The 18,504-nt window shown below is 41.7% G+C and overlaps 1 protein-coding gene across 1 annotated transcript in view; it reads left to right on the top strand.

The window, feature by feature from the left end:
- The window catches only part of NOTCH2 (notch receptor 2), a 125,917-nt gene that overhangs the window by 25,350 nt on the left and 82,063 nt on the right, over positions 1–18,504 (top strand). Inside the window, exon 2 of the mRNA XM_016223344.2 lies at positions 10,298–10,379. Coding sequence (XP_016078830.1) covers positions 10,298–10,379 — 82 coding nt within the window. The remainder of the gene's footprint in view (positions 1–10,297; positions 10,380–18,504) is intronic.

Here is an 18,504-nt window from a genome sequence, read left to right on the forward strand (position 1 = left end):
TCTGTGGAGGTGGAAGGGAAGCTCACTGCACTCAAATTTATAAACTTGTCTTACTGAACATTCTAAAGCCAGATTACGTTGAGGGGAGGATACTTGGTTCACTTGACGTTTTTAATATGAAATGTAGAGTATTGGAGACTTTCTATGGCAACTTATATTTAGGCCTGTCGCCAAGGTGATTACAATGCCTTGGTTTCAGTATTTTCGATGAGGTAATGTGTGCTTTGGTGGGGAGGAAGAGAATGTTATTCAATCACTAGCACTGCACTAATAACCACATTCACTAAGTCCTTTGTCCCTTTGCTTGAACTGAGGGTTACTTGCTTTAATACTGGTTTTCCAAAGAACTTAATCCTGTTAATGTGATGAGGTGATGGCGAGAAGGACATTCCCACTGGGCCTGAGTGGTGTAACTGGTAAAACTCCCTTCGTAAATCCCTCTTGTTTAACATGAGTGTCACTCCCATGTCCCCAAAGTGAAATGAATTTTTATTGAGGAGAGTATTTTAAGAGTGGTAAACAAAAGAGATTAAATTATCTCCTCTGCCAGGTCATTGTGATCTTAGAAAGCTAGAATAAACTATCATTTTGCAGATTTTATTTTTGTCTTCTTCTGTGGGAAATTAAGGAGTTGTTTATGTTCTCTTGGAGGGAGATAGAAAACGACTGGCCTGCCCCCTCAACAGTCTGGCTTGGCAAACATTTTGCAAGATTTTACTATGTGCTTGGCATCACAGTCGGTTGAAGCTAGGTGGAGCAGACATTGCACAGGTGTTGCCCAGTGTCTTTTGCTGGAACTCCCTTGGGCTGCCAGGCTAGGGGAGTGGCAGTAAAGCAAATGAAATGGGTTGTGGGACAGGCATCTGCTTTTTTTTTTTTTTTTTTTTTTATTCCTCTAGGAATTTATAACTTACTCATGAAAGTTGGGGAAGCACTGGGCTCCAGAAAGTCAACACCTACAGGATTTACTCTCCCAGATTTTAATTTAATATATTGGAGTTTAGGTCATTTCTTTTGCTCTTTCTGAGAACTCTAGAATGAAACTGGAACAAGAGAACTCTTTTGGCCTCTCTAGAACCAAAAAGCACACACCACACCCACAACCTTTGTCAAAGGCAATGTGACTTTTGGGTTTGCTAAATCAGGAGTTGCTACAAATGGAGAAACCTAGATCCCTTGTGTTTGAAGACACGAACATGGAAAGTTTAATTTTAGTTTGGTCATTTATTGGTCTGCCCAGGTTTTCTGTCCTTGCTGCCTTTCTTTGTTCGTCCAACAACTGAATGAGCAAGAATGGACATGAGCATTGGCGAACCAGATCGTTGACTGTCTGTTAGCGTGCTGAGCTGTTTTTATTCAACTGGCTCTTACAACGTCACAGAAATCTAAGTAGTCTTGGAGATAAATTCTTGCTTACACTCACAGTCAACAAAGAATATGAGTAGTTGAAAAGATCATGGAATTGGAGGACTGGGGTTTTTAAGAGGAATCGATTGAGCATTGAAATTATGAGCTCTGTGTATCAACTGTCTTTAAGTGTGCTTTTTTTTTCTTTCTATAGACCATGGGGCCCAAGTTATGTTGGTGTGAATTGGCATTGATTTGTGTTTGAAGAAACAAAAGAAAGGGGCAATTAAGACAAAACTAAATACAAATTGAAGTTTGGGGCTATATTTCATTTTTTTTTTCTTCTCTCAGTATTTAATAAAGATTTAATATTTTCCTGCTATCTTCTTTCCTGTTCCAAGGTTGTTGCCCCAGGCATGTTCTCTGGAAATGGGACACTATGCATTAACCATTTCCAGATTTAGATCTTTTCTTTGCAATGCTGGTTTCTATGCTTATCTGGAATATTCTGGGTCTGAGTCCAGGGTTTATAGGACCTCTTGAGCTCTTGGGTTTACACAGTTCTCAGTGATATGTGCAGGAATTTGGAGTTGAATATTGTCCACAGGTGAAGAGGGTTAGTTTTTAGCTGGAGTTGTAGGAACCTCTGTGACCCAGATAATAATATAGAAATAACTCATACGTTAGGACCTTATCTTCTGCAAACCATGACTTCAGAACCGTTAGCTCTATATGCAGTAGGACGTTATGTAGGACTCAGATTCCTATCATCCATGAGCACAGTACCTTGATTATCGCGTTCTGTTGGCGCATTTTTGGTAACCTTCATCACTACCAACCAAGGGTTGTGGTGCTTTTTTTTGCTTTTTTTTTTTTTTTTTTTTTAAAAAAAGGCTGTATGGAAGACTGCCTGTGGGGAAATTGGAGCCTGTTCTCTGGATTTCCCCCATTTGGTTTTGGGAAGTCTCTATGATTTTATATAATAACATCTAACAATCTTAGGTTTTTCCATTTTCATTTTTAACATAATTTTATAACTTTTTCTTTTGGGGGTCTACTCTAAATGAACAAACAATAGAAATTATCTGCTCCATTTCAAAAGCATTCTGAACAATTTAAGCTGAAAGAATACTTTGTTTCTTTGGGGTGGGTATCAAGAAGATTATATATATTTATAAAATTCTTTTTCCAGCACGGGTACTTAAAAGCATATATTTAAAATTAAGGGCTTTTGAAAAGATGAAGCCGTACTTAACAAAATAGTCTTTAAAAAGCATTGAAAAGGGAGCATGTATTGAAAGCACAGGAAGTTGGTGACAGGCAGAATTTGTTTCTGGTAAGAGAACAGATATAGGTTATAGAACAGAACAGATAATAGATATAAGATAAGACAAAGGAATAATGCATCGGATTGGCCTTTTTTTGACCACTAAGCAGTACACAAATATATATAGCCCTTTGTGTAGGAGTAATTTAACATCTAGATGTGATATAGCTTCTTCTCAACCTTTTGGACATGTAGGCCCTGTAATTATTTTGCTCCATGTCATTTTACAAAGGGTGAGAGACTTAGAGCAAAGAAACACATTGAGGTTGTTTTGAATCAGACTGGTACATGTTCTTCTATAGATGTGAATCAGTGACTGCTCATGGGGAAAGTGGTACAGTAAGTACAATGGAAACATACTGTCTTAGCTTACTAGTCACTTGGAGTTTTTAGTGCTGTGTGTTGTGCATTTAACATTTAGATGTAAATTATTTTGGCTTCCATTCAACCCATTTTAATCAATTCTTAACATAATACACATAATATACATGGCCTAACATTCATGGGGAAGGGTGGGGCAGGGTGTGTCTTCATTCATGCAAATTTTGAGGCAGGAACTTCCAAAGATGTTTTATTTTCGTGAGGATTAGAAAAGTATAGTTCCCCTCTTAGGTTTATATCCTGTTAAAGGCCAGGAAATTCGCATTTTATTTTCATTCTACTTTTCTTTTTTCTTTTTCTTTTTTAATTTAATTTCATTTTAATTTTTTTTTAAATTTAATTTTTGTTTAAAATATTACAGATTTCCCTTTTTCTCCCTCATTCTACTTTTCTACTCTTTTTTCCCCCCTATGTTTTTATTGATTTTAGAGAGAGGAAGGGAGAGGGAGAGAGAGAGAGAGAAACATCAATGATGAGAGTCATTGATTGGCTGCCTCCTGCATGCCCCTACTGGAGATGGAGCCCACAACCCGGGCATGTGCCCTGACGGGGCATCGAATCTTGACCTCCTGGATCATAGGTCGATGCTCAACCGCTGAGCCATGCCGATGGGGCACTTTTCTAATCTTATACAAAATTAAACCAGAATTAATAGGCATAGTCACAGTTGGGTATCCCTATGCTAATTAAAATTGGAGCCTAGAACACATCGAACACACGAACTGATTGTTGAGTTTGTTACTAGGTTTTCTCTTAGTTACAGAGAGTTAGTTCATTGTCTTATGAGTGTTGAGTGTACCTGCTGTGGTCCAGGCACTGGGCTAGCTAGGTCTTGGGGATACAAAGATGAGCCAATCATGGCCTTTGCCTTTAGGGAATTTGCACAGAGGTGAGTGAGAAAGATGGGCAAGCCAGCACTGATAACACATCTGCCCAGGTTGCAGTGGGAGAATGGAGGAGGACCATCTGAGTCAGACAGGAGGGTTTCTGAGGGCTTCGTAAGCAATGCAAGACTTTGTCTATGGCTTGAAATATAAGTAGGAGTTAGCCAGATGGAGAAGGAAGAGAGGGACAGGATTTTCCAGGTGGAAGAGTGTACACATGTGTAGAGGTGATCATTGACAAATTGGCCACATCTGATTTATAAGTATATGTGGATTTTTCAAATCTTGCATTTCATATGGAAGAACTAAGTCCCTTTCCATCCCCCAAAATGAAAAGTTAAAATTTAGCTCACAAATAATTTTCTGCAGTCTTTAAAACGACAGAAAAAGAAAAGAAACAGGAAAATACACAGTGCATAGTATATGTCAGTAAAGCACAGCAAATATGGATGGATTTTGTTTTCTGAACTAAATCCAATATTATAAAATAGGACAAAATTGGGATTTTCAAAATTAAAGATTGTTCTAGATTTACCAACTCAGTGGGAGAAAGACACTGGGATGAATATCTTTTTAAAACATACTTTTAAAAATTCTATTCGTGATGTCAAAAATACCCTTATCGCCCGGCCGGGTGGGGCTCAGTGGTTGAGCATAGACCTAGGGTCCGGGAGATCTCTGTTCGATTCCCGGTCAGGGCGCATGCCCGGGTTGCGGGCTCCATCTCCAGTTGAGGGCGTGCAGGAGGCAGCTGATCAATGACTCACTCATCACTGATGTTTCTGTGTCTCTCTCTACCTCTTCTTTCCTCTCTCTGAATTCAATAAAGATATATTAAAAAAAAAAAAAAAAAGGCTACTGTTCCTAAGAAGAAAGTTAGTTAAAAAAAATACCCTTATGTTATTTATAACTTCACATTTTTGGTGGCTGTATTTTCTTAAATCAAGGCATACCTGTTTTTGAAAAGTAGTGGTAGTATTTTGCTATGAACCCTGTAGGTAAGTCTTAGTAATCTCAGTAGGTCTGGTATCAGCATCTCTTCAGTAGGAAACACATTTTCTGTTAGATGATATCTGGAAAGGGCATAGAAGTTCTTGGAACATTATCAGAAAAATAAAATTGGTATCTCCCTTGTTGCATTTACTTGCCTTTTAATCAAGACCAATTTAGAGGAGGAAGACAGATGTTTCTTCGTTTTGTTTTTATTTAAATGTACCACCACTTGGGATTTGAAGCTTCTGCACTTCTTCTGTTTGTTTGGATAGTTTTTTCATGGCTTGATCCCAAAAAAAAAATGGAATAAAAAATGTAGCGAAAGCTTTGTTGTGTGAAATTGCAGGGTGCCACAAGAATTATTGCAAATCCCCGATGTCTCCCTGTCTGCACTCAATTCTCTTATTTTCGGTAATAATGCAAGCAGTCATTTTAGAGAACTGTACCTTTTTGTCCATTTTCCTGAGCCTCTCCCAGACACCATGTGCCTGCAGCAAGAGCAGCCAGCCACAGCCAAGGTCCTGGGGTGTCAGCTCAGGCTTCATCTTCCTCAAATGCGGCTGCTTGAAATTTGCATAAACGTTGAAGAGAAAATGAAAAGGGCCCTGTGTGCCTCCTCGGCCCGTGTTTTAGGAAGCTCAGCCACTCGGGGCATTACCATGTCTTTTGAGTGTGCAGTGGATCTAAGCACAGATACCACACTGCAGACAGAGGGAGCAGGGTCTGAAAAAAGTGATGCAAGACAGACAGTAGGCGCGGCTGGAAGAGGCTGCAGGGCCACACGTCATGCCAGTGCAGCCCGAAGCCGGCGGAACGCACCGAAGCTGCTCGGGTGACCCCTCTTAGAGATTCCTGAAACAAGGGGAGGCTTTTAAACGGTGATGTGGACCTGGCCCGGTACTGAGAAGCCCCGGAAAACCTAGGTCAGCGCCTAGAGAACATTTTAGGGACGATTCCATCAGGTTTGGACACCTCGGGCCTGTCCCTCAGTGGGCAGATCCCTGAGGCACTGGAACTGGTTAGAATCAGTGACAGCTTAGTCCGTTGCTGCCAGTCGTGTTTACAGACAAACCTCGGCGACACTGTGGGTTTGGTCCCAGACCGCTGCAGTAAAGTGAGTTGTAATCTTTTTGCTGGTGAAGCATCTCTCTCGCCTGTATATACAATTGAGGCCAATGAACTTGAGTAAATACTAGAACCTTGACGGGGCTGAGTTACACTTAGTATGAGACATCAAGGGCTAAAGGCTCTTTCTGGAGTGGTTCTGAGGTTGATATTGAGAGGGTCTGCTGACGGAATATAATAGAAGCGGTTTTTATTTTGTTCCTGTGGGAGTCGTTGGGTGGGTCATGTTCCCTCTCGGGTCCCTGCCCCTCATTCCCTCCGTTAGATCATCTAGACCATGAGGATGAGAATTGCTTTGCTCCTGTTTGATTTCCAAGTAGTGCTTAGGTGAGGGCCATGCTCACAGTAGTTGTTCAACAAATATTAATAGAATTGTATTAAAGTTGAATGACATTTTTGCTCATATATTGTTTATTGTACCTTTAGCAAATCAATTCTTATGCCTACAGTGCTATACCTTTTTTTCTTTAAAGAGCAGTGACCTCTGTTTTTTGGGTAGTAGTATGTCTTTTATCAGCCTGCTATTGATGGCCACTGGGAAGAATTTAATCCATTTATTGATATTACATCCTGAGTTGCCTCGGCTCTTTTCTTTTTCCAGATTCCTCAGTTTGTTTAAACTGGGGTTTGTTTGCTATAACAGGTTGCCCTAAAGACAGGTTTCCGTTTATTGTGCAACCAAGAATTGAAGTACCAGCTTTGTGAGCTAGTTTTTTTTTTCGAGCTCTTATTATGTGTCAGGCATTGTTTTATGCTCTTTATGCTGTTATTCAGTTCATTCTTACCAGAGCTCTGAGAGATAGATTATTTTACAGATGAGGAAACTGAAGCTCAAAGAGGATCCAGAGATGATAGTAAATGGTGGAGCTAGAATTTGCACCCAGACCCCAATTTCAGCATCTGTGCTCTCAGCCACTAAACTACACCACCTCCTATCTACCGAAAGAAGAAATGTTTTCTATCCTCTAGGTTCTTAAACGTGGAAAGGCAGAGAGCATTGGAAGACTATATAGAATTAAATGCTGAGTTATGAGTGTTATGGGAGTATGGGTTGGCCTGTGAGGGCCAGAACTGTCAAGAGGAGGCTTTGTGAGTGAGACAGGGTGAGCTGACCGCCATCTGTGGCTTAAGATGAAAATTTGGGACAAAGTCACTCTTTGTGAGTGACAGGTTTCTCTTAGTCTATTAAAACATCAGTTTAAGCATCAGTTCTCCAACTGTGGTATGATTGAGCATTTCGTTTTTACCCTACAAATATGAAGCTGCTTTCAATTTTATTGCTTAAGTTGTAGTTTTTACATTGGGAAAAAGTAAGTTGAATTTTGAAGTGAGGTCTTTCCCAGCCACTGTCATGGTTTTGAGTTATCAAAGTTTTAACTTCTCTTTGTATAGCAAATAATTACAGTATTCATTTAGGAGTAGCCCCCAGGCGAAGTCATGAGTCTCACATTTATTTTTCTTCAGTCTGTTCAGGCAATGTGTTATCATTTGGGTCATACAAGACCTCCAGTGGATTATATAGTCTTAGGGGAGCCCTTAAAGCAGACACTCATGCCTTAGCACAGTTGCTCTCCAAGTGTTCCCCGGACCGGGAGCATCAGCGTCAGTAGGGGACTCACTGGGAATGCAGATTCCCAGGCCCCCTCTAGACCCGCTGAATCAGAATCTGTGGGGGTGGGGTCCAGAAAGCCTTCCAGATGATTCTGCTGCACGCTAAAGGTTGAGAACCATGGCTTAGTAAATGTTAAAGGTTCAAGGTAGCCTGACCCTACACATTAGCCAGGTGGCATTAATTATTAGCCCTGTAAGCCCACCTCCTTTTTGGTCACTGAATTCGATTGGTTCACTAAGGCTGGGCTGTAAAGTTATTTGGTAGATTGATTGCCACATGTTGACTTTGTGTTGTTTGTATTTCTCTGAACCTTTCATTGTATTGATTTGCCAGGACACTTAATAGGGACAGACTGTGATTTTTTTTTTATTTTTACACCCATGGCTGAGTCATGGGCCACTGGGTCCTTATGCCCTTCTGGATAGATTTCTCTAGGTACCAGGCATTTAGTCACATACTTTTAATGAGGGAGGTGTCACTTGCTGGATCACATGGGACCTTCAGGAGCATTTAGTTCACCTTAGATTGGTTTACAGGTAGGGAAAGGAGCCCGCAGGAGGTTGTGCTTTGCTTGTAGCAAGCAGCGCAGCGCAGCGAGTGGTGGAGGCAGGATTTCAGGTCTCCCGGCCCCTCCACTGCACCAGGATTCCTGCAGGGGCAGGACAAAGCTGCAGTTTGCTCTCTGCCTATGGGACATTTCTTTCCTACTGAGAGGTTTTCTTTTTTTTAAAGAAAAAAAGCAAATAGTAAAAAGTCAGGAAGTTCTCATTGAAACTAATAAAAGTGTCCAAAGAGAATGAGAGAGAAAAAAACCAGTTTGAGAACTTTGGTATGGAGGAAATAACCTGACATTAACTGTTTTAATTATAGTTGTTGCATTGGGCTTATCAGTGTGGGAAGAGGGAGCATTTGAGCCCTACAGGGAAGTGGGATATAGACAACAAGATGACCCTTTTCCTGAATCTGCCTGTTCGGGCTGCAGCCTGGTGACTGCTTGTGTGATCCCAACAGCGGCCATGGAGAGGGGGCTGAACTCAGTAAGAGACCTGGGGCTCAGGCCCAGCACTGCCAGCTACTGGTGTGATGTCCTGTGAGGAGGTCACTGAACCTTCTTGGCCTTCACTTTCTATTAAATGGGTATAATGCTATCCTGCCCATCCCAAGAAGGAAAATGTCAGATAGTGGGAAGCAATGGATCACTGCAGTTAAGAGCACAGACTCGTGGGCCCCACAGTTCCTAGGTTCAAGTTCTGGCTCTTTAATTCACAGATGTGATAATAGGCAGGTTACTTACCCTTTCTGTGGAATGGGCCGAGTGAAATTAACTACTTCATAGTGTTACTGGCGTTGGGGTTCTTGGATTCCCCAAGATAGAAATTGAGAGGAAGTCCTGGAGAAATTTCCAGACAGATTTTATTAAGCTGATGCTAAGGCACAAGGGAGTCAGCACAGAGGAAAGGAAGTCATCTGAACTGACTCGGGCTGGCTCTGCGTGGCCGCTTTTACAAGCTGGGGACAAAGTGGGCTTGCACAAAAGGTGGGCGTGTGCAAAATGGCAAGCTTTTCAACCATCCTAGGAGATGGAAGCTGTCATAATCTTCCAGCAAAAGTTCATGAACTTCGATTTTTATTTTGATTGTTTGACTAGGTTTCTTTCTGTCTTGCCTTTTCAGTTGTTGTTAGAATCATAATAAGCATTCTGGTGATGAAAACTCCAACTCTAAAAGCTAAACAATCAAGGTATTGTAATTATATAGCAAGTGAGTGACAGACTTTGGATAGCTTTCCTCCTGTTTTGGCTTAAATCAATGAAACTTTCTTCGTTTGCTGTTTATTTCCGAGTAGCCTGTTTTGGGGAGGGATTAGGGTGGCGAAGTGCCTTTTCTTTGCCTGGTAAAGGGACTGGGGTTCAAGAATTTGAGAATTACTACTTTATCGGTGTGTCCAAGTGAACTTTTTCATTTTCTTTACTTTGATCCCCTCCTCTACAGTCTTTATTCAGGGTCTGTTCTCCTTAAAGGTAGAGATTGTGTTTTATTTATTTCTCTATGTATTCCATTTCTCCTTTTTCCTCTGGATCCTAATATAATGCCTGGTACATACTAGGCTCTCAGCTACAGTTTGTTGAAGGATTATTGTTGACGTGTCTGCTTGCTTCTTCAAGTGGCCTTTTCTGAAACCTGACCTGAAAGCTTAAGTAATTGATTAATATCGTGGTGACCTGGTATCTACCCAGGTCTTTCTAAATATGCATTGACGAATCTTTACATTACTCACCTGAAGTATCCAAATCCCAAGATGCTCATGTCCTGTCGTGGGTATTACAGCTTGGGTTTCCCGAGTACCACTGGGAGACAGGGATGTAACAGCTGGGGAGGTCCAGGCACAGAGAATTAAAAGCATCATTCAAGGCCACAAAACAGTTATTGTGGGAGGAGAGACTGAGATGAGCTTCCATGCTTCTATGACCCCAGGAGCCAAAAGAAAAACAGATTAAAACTCTAAAAGGAAATCCAGATCGGGTTGGATATGGGAATGAATGTTGACTTAGATTGGATAACATTTCTTTGATGTCTGAGGGTTATGATTAGTGACTTATTTCTAAAGTGTGTTTGTTTTTATTTTTAGCGTTGCAGTGTCGGGATCGCCACGAGCCCTGTGTCAATGAAGGAGTATGTGTTACCTACCACAATGGCACAGGATATTGCAAGTAAGTTTTCCTCTGTGCTTCCCCTTCTTCATGTATTTTGTTGTATCTCAGTGGGACACTGGATAGGATTCAGTTCTACCATTCTCTGTTTCATGCTTCTGTGAAATGTTGCAGGCTCTCTAAGTGTCCTGATGTAGTTCTGGTGTGGATGGAAGGGTGTGGGAATCAGATAAATGGCTAATAAAAACCCCTTATTACTTTACTCTCTTCGTTTTCCTATGAAAAAGACTATTCAGGGAGTATTTTGAATGACTAAGCTAGTTCTTAATGAACGAGCCTAGCTAATATAAAGTGCATTCTCTTTTCTTTTTCATGGTTTACAGGCAAACCTTTGGAGTCACTCCTAAACATGTTGGCTATGACCTTATTTTTCAGTGAAACTAAACAGATAATAACGTTTTAATTCTGCCTAATATACATGAATGTTATAGCCACATGAAACTCTTTTTTGTTAGTGTAGAGAGTCTGAAAGCGACTGTGCTGGAGGAAGATGCCCGCATACCTGTAGGGCTGGGGCAGGGAGCAGGGGCTGGGCGTGAATGTCTCAATGTCATTATAAGTGTTGAAAAGAGTAGGTATGAGGAACAGGACGAGGGGCTGCCGGCTGGTTCTCCAAAATGTTTCTTTTCTTTTTTTCCAACCACTTAGTTAGCCATATTTTTTTGTTTTGTTTGAGGAAGCCTCTGAGATAATCCTATAAATAGCTTTTCTAGGTTTCCTCTGACCTTTTTTGCCCTTCTGCCTCAATTGAAAATGTTTGATGGGAACATGCATTTATTTTGTTTAAATCATGGAAAATAAGGTTTGATAATAAGAAATTTATCTTCTTTAAGGCTTTTATGAGATATATCTATTTTTTGCTTTGGTATAGGTATTTTTGCTTAACAAGCGTTTTAAGGGAGTTTATCCAACACATTTTTGTTTCTTCTCTGGATATTTAATCAACTACCATAAAGATAATAATGACATTTGTTCCCATTAAGCCCATTCTGACCAGGATCTAGGTTCTTTAATGTCATAAACAAGAATTTTTCCAAGTCCAAAAGAATTTTCTTCAGTGAAGTGAAAATATTTTAAGCTATGATGACAGTGAGGCTTTTAACAGTAGGTTGTTTGGATTGGAGTAAAGATAACTTTGGAAATGAAATTTTTTATGTAACCGCTTATGTGCTGTTTACTTAGTTTTTCCAGCTGGAAAAAAAACCCCACCTCAAAACATGTGATGCATTCTCCTCTTAAGAATGGAAACACAACTGGAGACAATAAGGGAAGGAACTTAATACCTTAGAATCGGCCACTGAAATCTTGTTTAGTTCCTTTTAGCATCTGGCGTCTTAGTTACTTGCTTTATTCTATTATTCAGCTCTCTTGTGATAGTTAACCCATTACATTATGATCATTTGTTGATATATTTGTATCTCCTACTGGGTTGTGAGGTCCTGGTCTTAGGCATCTTTGCATAGTTATAATGCCCAGCATGTAGCCAGTGCTTAGCAATGTGTTTCTTGAACCAAAAAGTGCTCAACAGATACCGTCATTTACATTTCAAAAAATCTATTTGTCTTAAATAAGGAGAAATGGGTCCTCTCCTCTAAGAATTTTATTTGCTTCCCGTAGCATCTAGGATGGTAGTGATATACAGAGAGGCAATTTAATTTACTTCCGAGCTATTTGGAGATAATTCGCGTGGGTGACTTACATAGGGAACATTTCAGGTAGGTTCTAAGAGTTGACCTACATAGTTGTGGTCTGACATAGGGGGAGAGGGTTTCTAGAAGAGACCAATTTCTGAGCATTTACGAGGAAAGAACACTAAGGATCACTTTTGGGAGCAAACAGATTTGTGGGCTTCTAGTCTCCAACTCTCCAACGAAGGTGAGAGAGACAGAGTTGCCCCCGGTTTCTGGAAGAAGCACCGCTAGGGAGCAGGGAACTCACTTTGTGAATGACATAAATGGAGCTGCCTGAATTCTGTCCCTGGATACTTGTTAATTGTTGTTGGGATGGGTTGCTTATAGATGTAGTTCTGGGTGGGTCCCTCAGATGTCTTCCAGCCCTGTTGTGAGGGAAACAAGCTCCCTGAGAAAGGCAGAGTAAGAAAAAAACAATGGGCGAGGCCATCCTTTTGGGAGACCAATATGAACAACAAAACTTGGGGGAAAAAGAGTGTTTCTCTACCTCAGTAAAAGTAAATTAGCATCTTCAAGAGTGGCAGTGTCAACATAAGTGGGTGCAAGAAACACAAAGACAATATCAGGGAGGCCAAGTCAGCCATCCCTGCGATCCCATGCCAGTCTCCATAGAATGTTAAGTAAAATTTTAAGCAAAACGAACATGTACTTAACAGACCTTTCAGTGTATCTTCATCAACGTTTGTTTTTTTTCCCTGGGGAAAGAAGGTAGGTAATCCAGCTTGTTCAATAAATATTATTTTCACAAAATCGTAAATGAATATTAGAACAGTCAGAAGGTTTATAAGAATTACATCAGACATGCATAGCATATGATTATCTTTTTTATTTATGAGATTGCTTAGTGGATTAAGGAAAAGAACCTTAAAGCCAAATTCCTTTGGGGAGGGAGTAGTAGAAATTAATGGAAAGCATTTTAAAGTAGAAGGTATCTGACTATCTCTTTAAAGAGCATAATGCTACTTACTGATTCAGCTAAAATATAATGGTTGTTTACAGAAATTATAGAAATCCTTGGTAAGATCACATTGACAGATGGGGATAAGTACTTGTAGAGGTTAGTTTTGTACACAGCTCAACTGTTGTTTCTTTTCTTCTCACTGTTAGGAGCCTAAGTAGTCAATCAGCCTGTGATTATATTGGGATGCCAGACAAGGAGAGCCTGTGTAATCTTGCATAAAACTCAATTACTGCTCCTAAATAGTTGTTGTCAGATCTTAATAAAGCCCTCTCACTACAGAGAGATAAGACATTTCATTCTCTCCCTTGTCCTACTGGGAGGTGTAAATATATAATTAAGTTTGACTGTCATTAATCACTTTCAAGTTGTTCGTCTCAGACTTTCAGATATAAACCATCCCAAATCCCAATTTGATTAAAAATCACGGGCAACTCAAGTTCACGAGAATGTTGGGGGTGGGTGAGGTTATGATTCGTAAAATTCACAAAGTGTGCATTTTTTGACATGTTTATCAAAATTATTGAAGGTCGTTGTTGGCCAGTTCTTAACATCTGGTTTATCTGTGGGTGTGTTTCTATCAGCAGCTCTTTCTCTTGACTCTGGGTACAATTTTCTTTTGCTTCAGAGCTATGGTAGTTTTTATTATTTACTGGACATCGTGAGTGACGCATCTTAAAGCTCAGGTCCACCAAAGAATGCTGAGTTTTGCTCTAGCAGGAAGCTGCATTACTGGAAAATCACCTTGAGCCTATGAAAGACTTGGTTTTAGGCTTTGCCCTCGTGGGTCTGTTTTGCCCTGGGTCTGATGGTTGAAGTCTTAGTCCTGGGATATGGGCCTGACTCCCAAGGTATGACCCGTAATGGGGTTTAGTGGAAAGGTGAGGTATTTCTCAAACCCCAAGGTGTTTCCCAAGTACCTCTAATTTGGTAGGACTTGAATTCAAACCTCCCACTCCCCAGAACCATGCTCAGCCTTTCAGCCCTCCAACCCTTGCTTTCTCTTGGGTTTATAAATATCATGTTCATGCATAATCAGGAGTAGTTAAAAAATCAAAATTAACGCAAAACACGGTAATAAAAGATATCCACATTTTAAATAAAGAAAAGATCAGTATTACTGATTTTTTTTCTTTTGCTACAAACTCCAATGTGGTTCAGTCTGCCACTGGTGAGTGGGTCGAGGCATCTGGAAGAGTGCTGGCTGGCTGGTGACATGGAGAGGACATAGGACTTTAGGTCAGACAGACTTGAGTTTGAGCCACAATTCCTGTCAGACAGACTTGAGTTTGAGCCACAATTCCTGTCAGACAGACTTGAGTTTGAGCCAATAATTCCTCTCGCCACTCAGATCTTTGACAAGTTAAAGGATATTATGCCAGCTAATATTTATCAAGCACTTGCTGTGTGCCAGGCTCTGTGCTCAGTTAAGCTCTTTACATGCATTTTAGTCCTCATGTGAAGTAGTTAGTCTTAATATCCCTGGTTTACCAAGGAGTATATGGACACTCAGAAAGGTAAAATGATTCGCCCAAGATCACATAACTCTTAAGGAGCCTGATCTCTTAGAAAATGTGCTCTATCTCCGAGTCTCAGCTTGCCTCTCAGTAAAATGGGACACAATTGCCTGTTTTAAAGTGGTAGTACAGACAGTAAAGGGAATGTGGAACATCTGAAGAATATGAAAGGTGGCTTTTCGGCTAAGGGATATGATTAAAACTCTATTTTATATAGTTCCTGATTTTAAAATAGAGACGGTAGCATTGATAGGCCTAGGCAGCCCCGAGAACACTGGGGTATCGAGCCTGCTTGTAGCTACGTGAGTACCGGCCCCAGGCCCGGCTAATGCTGCATTTCTGAGAAGCGGCCTTTGACTTGAAATCTCAGTGAAATTACCGCAGATGAAACGTAAGAAGAGGACAGTGAAGGTGGGAATAGAGGATTTTGTCGATTAAAAACTTCCCCTTTCTTTTTCTTAATGAAAGAAGAGCAAGTTCAGGCAGATTGCGTGCAGCTGTGAAACTGAGACCAGGTCAGATTCAGCGACCTCTGATAAACGTCGCTGCCAGAACCAAGTCGCAAGTTGTTGAACACAGCGCCTCAGGTTTGCGTCGCCTTGCAGGTGTATGGATGTGTCCCGGGAGGCCTGCCTTGTTGAGGACGTGGGGTCTGGACCTCTAACAGAACCAGGCCCCCGCGATTCTTCTCATGGAAACGCCTTCAGCACTTACGTTAAGTGTCCCTTGGGAACTTCTCATGAAGGAAGTCTTGGTTACCAGCTTCTTAGCGATGTATAACAACCGAATTCCTGCCCTCTTTTAACCAATCTTTATTCTTTACGTTGGACTCTTTATAAACTTCAGTGTTAGGTGGAAAGTAGGAGAGGGGAGGTTCTGAGGCTCGGCCTGTCTCCTTTTGCCTGTCTTGGGTAACTGCCAGTAAGTTAAAGCAACTAATTTTGGCCTGCAGACCTGGCATGAATAGATGTGAGCTTAGCTGGACTTCTTTCAGCACAGTCCCCAGGTTGACCATAATCCTGTGTAAAGTTTCTTTCTTACTGTCCCACAGTGGCATGTCATCCCCATTAATTTCATGTGGGAATTCTTCTGCCTTTTTCCTTGTGACTAAGCAGGATGAGAAATATTTCTCTTTCAGGATCTGGATTAGCTTAATTAAATTCTTCATTTTAAATTTTGGCTCCCCGTCTTTCATCAAGGCCAGCAAGGTTGACTGCGAAGGGGCGGGGGACATCAGAATGTGATAAAAATGTGATTATCTAGACATTTCCAAGTACTGTTGTCTTTGTTAAGCTCCCGTAAGGGTGTGGGTGTCACCGAGGTTTCCAGGTTCCTCGGAATCTGGTAGCTGGGAATGAACTTTAGTGCCCCCTTCACCCCCAGCGTGTGAGCGCGTGCACGTGTGTGTGCTGTGAGCGTTTTGTTTCCATATTTGTCTTAGTTATGTTTTACTTTACGTCTTAATTTAAGGTACGCTGCAGTTTCTCTGGGGCTTCCCAACGTTCTCTGCGTTTAGGCGTTGTCCGTAATCTTCATTAGCACTTTGTTCTCTGTGTCCAAAAATGTATTATTGACTCCTATACCGATGCGTTCAGCCTTTCCTTTTTATTGCAATTATATTCTGTTTAAAATGTTCCTCTCCTAAACAGTGTCCTACTTGGATCTTTATGAAAAGACCTTTATAAGAGAAAAGTAAAAGCAAAGACTAATAAGGGAAGTATTTGAGTGACAGGTGGTATTACTCAGCGAACACATCCAACTGGAATATTATATCCAATTTTTCTTCATCACATAACTATGAGCAGAAGGTAGATGTTAATGAGAAAATAGCCTGGTTAGGACTCAGGTAGAACAGCAGCACTTAGGGCACTGAATCTCTGTAGACTCAGGCCACTTTCCTGCAGTTATATCTATAAACTGGTACCCTGAACACTGAAAGCCAGATAGACTCTGAAGGATCCTCATTGTCTGTCTTAGTCAGCTCTGGCTGCTATAACAGACTATGATAAACTGGGTGGCTTAGAAACAGACATTTATTTCTCCCAGTTCTAGAGGCTGGAAAGTCCAAGATCAAGGTGCTCACTGACTTGGTTCTCTGCGAGGACCTTCGCCCTGGTTTGCAGATGTCTCCCACCTTCTCACTGTACCCTTACGTGCTCACGTGGTGGGGAGAGGAAGCTCCGGTCCCTTCGTCTCCTTATAAGGGCACTGATCCCTCAGTGAGCACCCCACCCTCATGATTTCATCTACCTAAAGGCTCCGTCTCCAAATCCTATCACATTGGGGGTTAGGATTCAGCATGTGAATTGGGGGAGAGGGGTACACGCCAACATTCAATCGATGGCTCTTCAAAGAAAAGTTTGATTTTCACCACGCTGGTATTTATGGAGCCAGCCGCTGTGACTGAGCACTGTGGTGGGCGTTGTGAAGAGACAAGAGGCCTGAGCTGTCTGACTTCCTTGTCACAAGTGTACACGTACCTTGGCAGTGTCTGGCGGCCAAGGCTGTGTTTCTCTGGCATATGACATGGCGGCAGCCCTCTGACATCGTGCCCTCTTGTTGGAGAGATGAGGCATGCATGTGTGTATAAAATAAAATCACCTGTAATCGCCCAACGTAGCACGCAGATGTTAAGAGCTACGGCGATGCAGACAAGGGAGCAACTGTGGGACAGAAGACTAAAATCAGAGGCGTTTTAGTGGGTCACTTAGTTATAAATCTGAAGATACTGCCGATGCTTTAGGAGGTAGAGGGCAAGAATGAGGGAAGTGGCAGGGCTGTCGCTTCCTGGAATCATCATTACCAGTATCCTCATCACTTTTTTCTTAATGACATCGTTTTAAAACTTTTCTACATCTTGGTTGGTCTCTCTGTCTGTACTTCAGTTTGTGCGAGGTTTACTAAACCGGTAGGTGGGTTAATCTGGTTTCAGAGCGACAGACAAGTGATTTTAAAAATCACTCCTTTAGCACATGTTGGTTGGCATGCTTGAAGGTAGCATGTCTAGGGTGAGGGGTGAGGGGAAGACCTGGGAGCAGGAGGAGAGGGCAGCTCGGGCAGTCACCTCCTCCCTGGCGCCCGACCCCAGACCTTTTCAGACGTGACCGCTGATTCCTGTGCTGCCTCCAGAGCAGCCAGATAAGGTTGTGGGCACCGTTTACAATCAGAACTCAAGCATCTTGAGGCCAGAGGAAGGATGGGCTGGGGTAGGCGTTATGGAAGAGCAGAAACACTGAGAACAGCATCAGTTTTCATACGCAGCATAGTGCGTTGTCTTAACTGAGAATTCAGGCGTCCCACCTTAAAACTCTTCTGTCCAGCATATCACTGCCTGGTCCAGCTCAGTTCAGGGTTCCAGGGAGAGGAAGCATCTGTGAGCCAAATCTTTGGTTACCCCAAATTAGCTCATGTCTTTTACTGCTTGTTGCCTCTGATTATACAGCACATATCCAGCCCCTCAATTATCCAGAATAAACCAGAGCTGCCTGTTCTGTGCGGAAAACATTTGAGAGTGGTCATGATTCTCTTGCCTAGACCACGGTGGAGCCTTAGCCATTTAATCACCTGTCCCTTTAAGATTTTGAAATGTTGGTTCTTGTTGGGTAAGCCTGACACATCTCCCTGGGGAATCATTTTACTGGGCATCGGGCCCCTTCTGAAACCTCGGTCATCCTGAACAGTGCTCCAGGGACCTCTCTGACCTCAATTTTTTCTGCTTTAGTCCTGTTGGTATATCATGATTGTGGTGTCCCACTCTCTCTCACATTGTTAAAATATAGAGCCTTGGATTTCTGGGTCACTCTTGAAAAACGGACAGACTTAATTACTAATGAGAAGTTGACTCATTTCCTTCCAGGCAAAGGGTGACACTGACTGTCGGAGTTCATTAGTCTCCGCAGGAGCCAGCTCTAATTACGGGACATCACCCACTCTTTCCTAAATTTCAAGCATCATGAGCT

Source organism: Miniopterus natalensis, chromosome 19, assembly GCF_054644295.1.
Source record: "Miniopterus natalensis isolate mMinNat1 chromosome 19, mMinNat1.hap1, whole genome shotgun sequence".
Taxonomy (NCBI): domain Eukaryota; kingdom Metazoa; phylum Chordata; class Mammalia; order Chiroptera; family Miniopteridae; genus Miniopterus; species Miniopterus natalensis.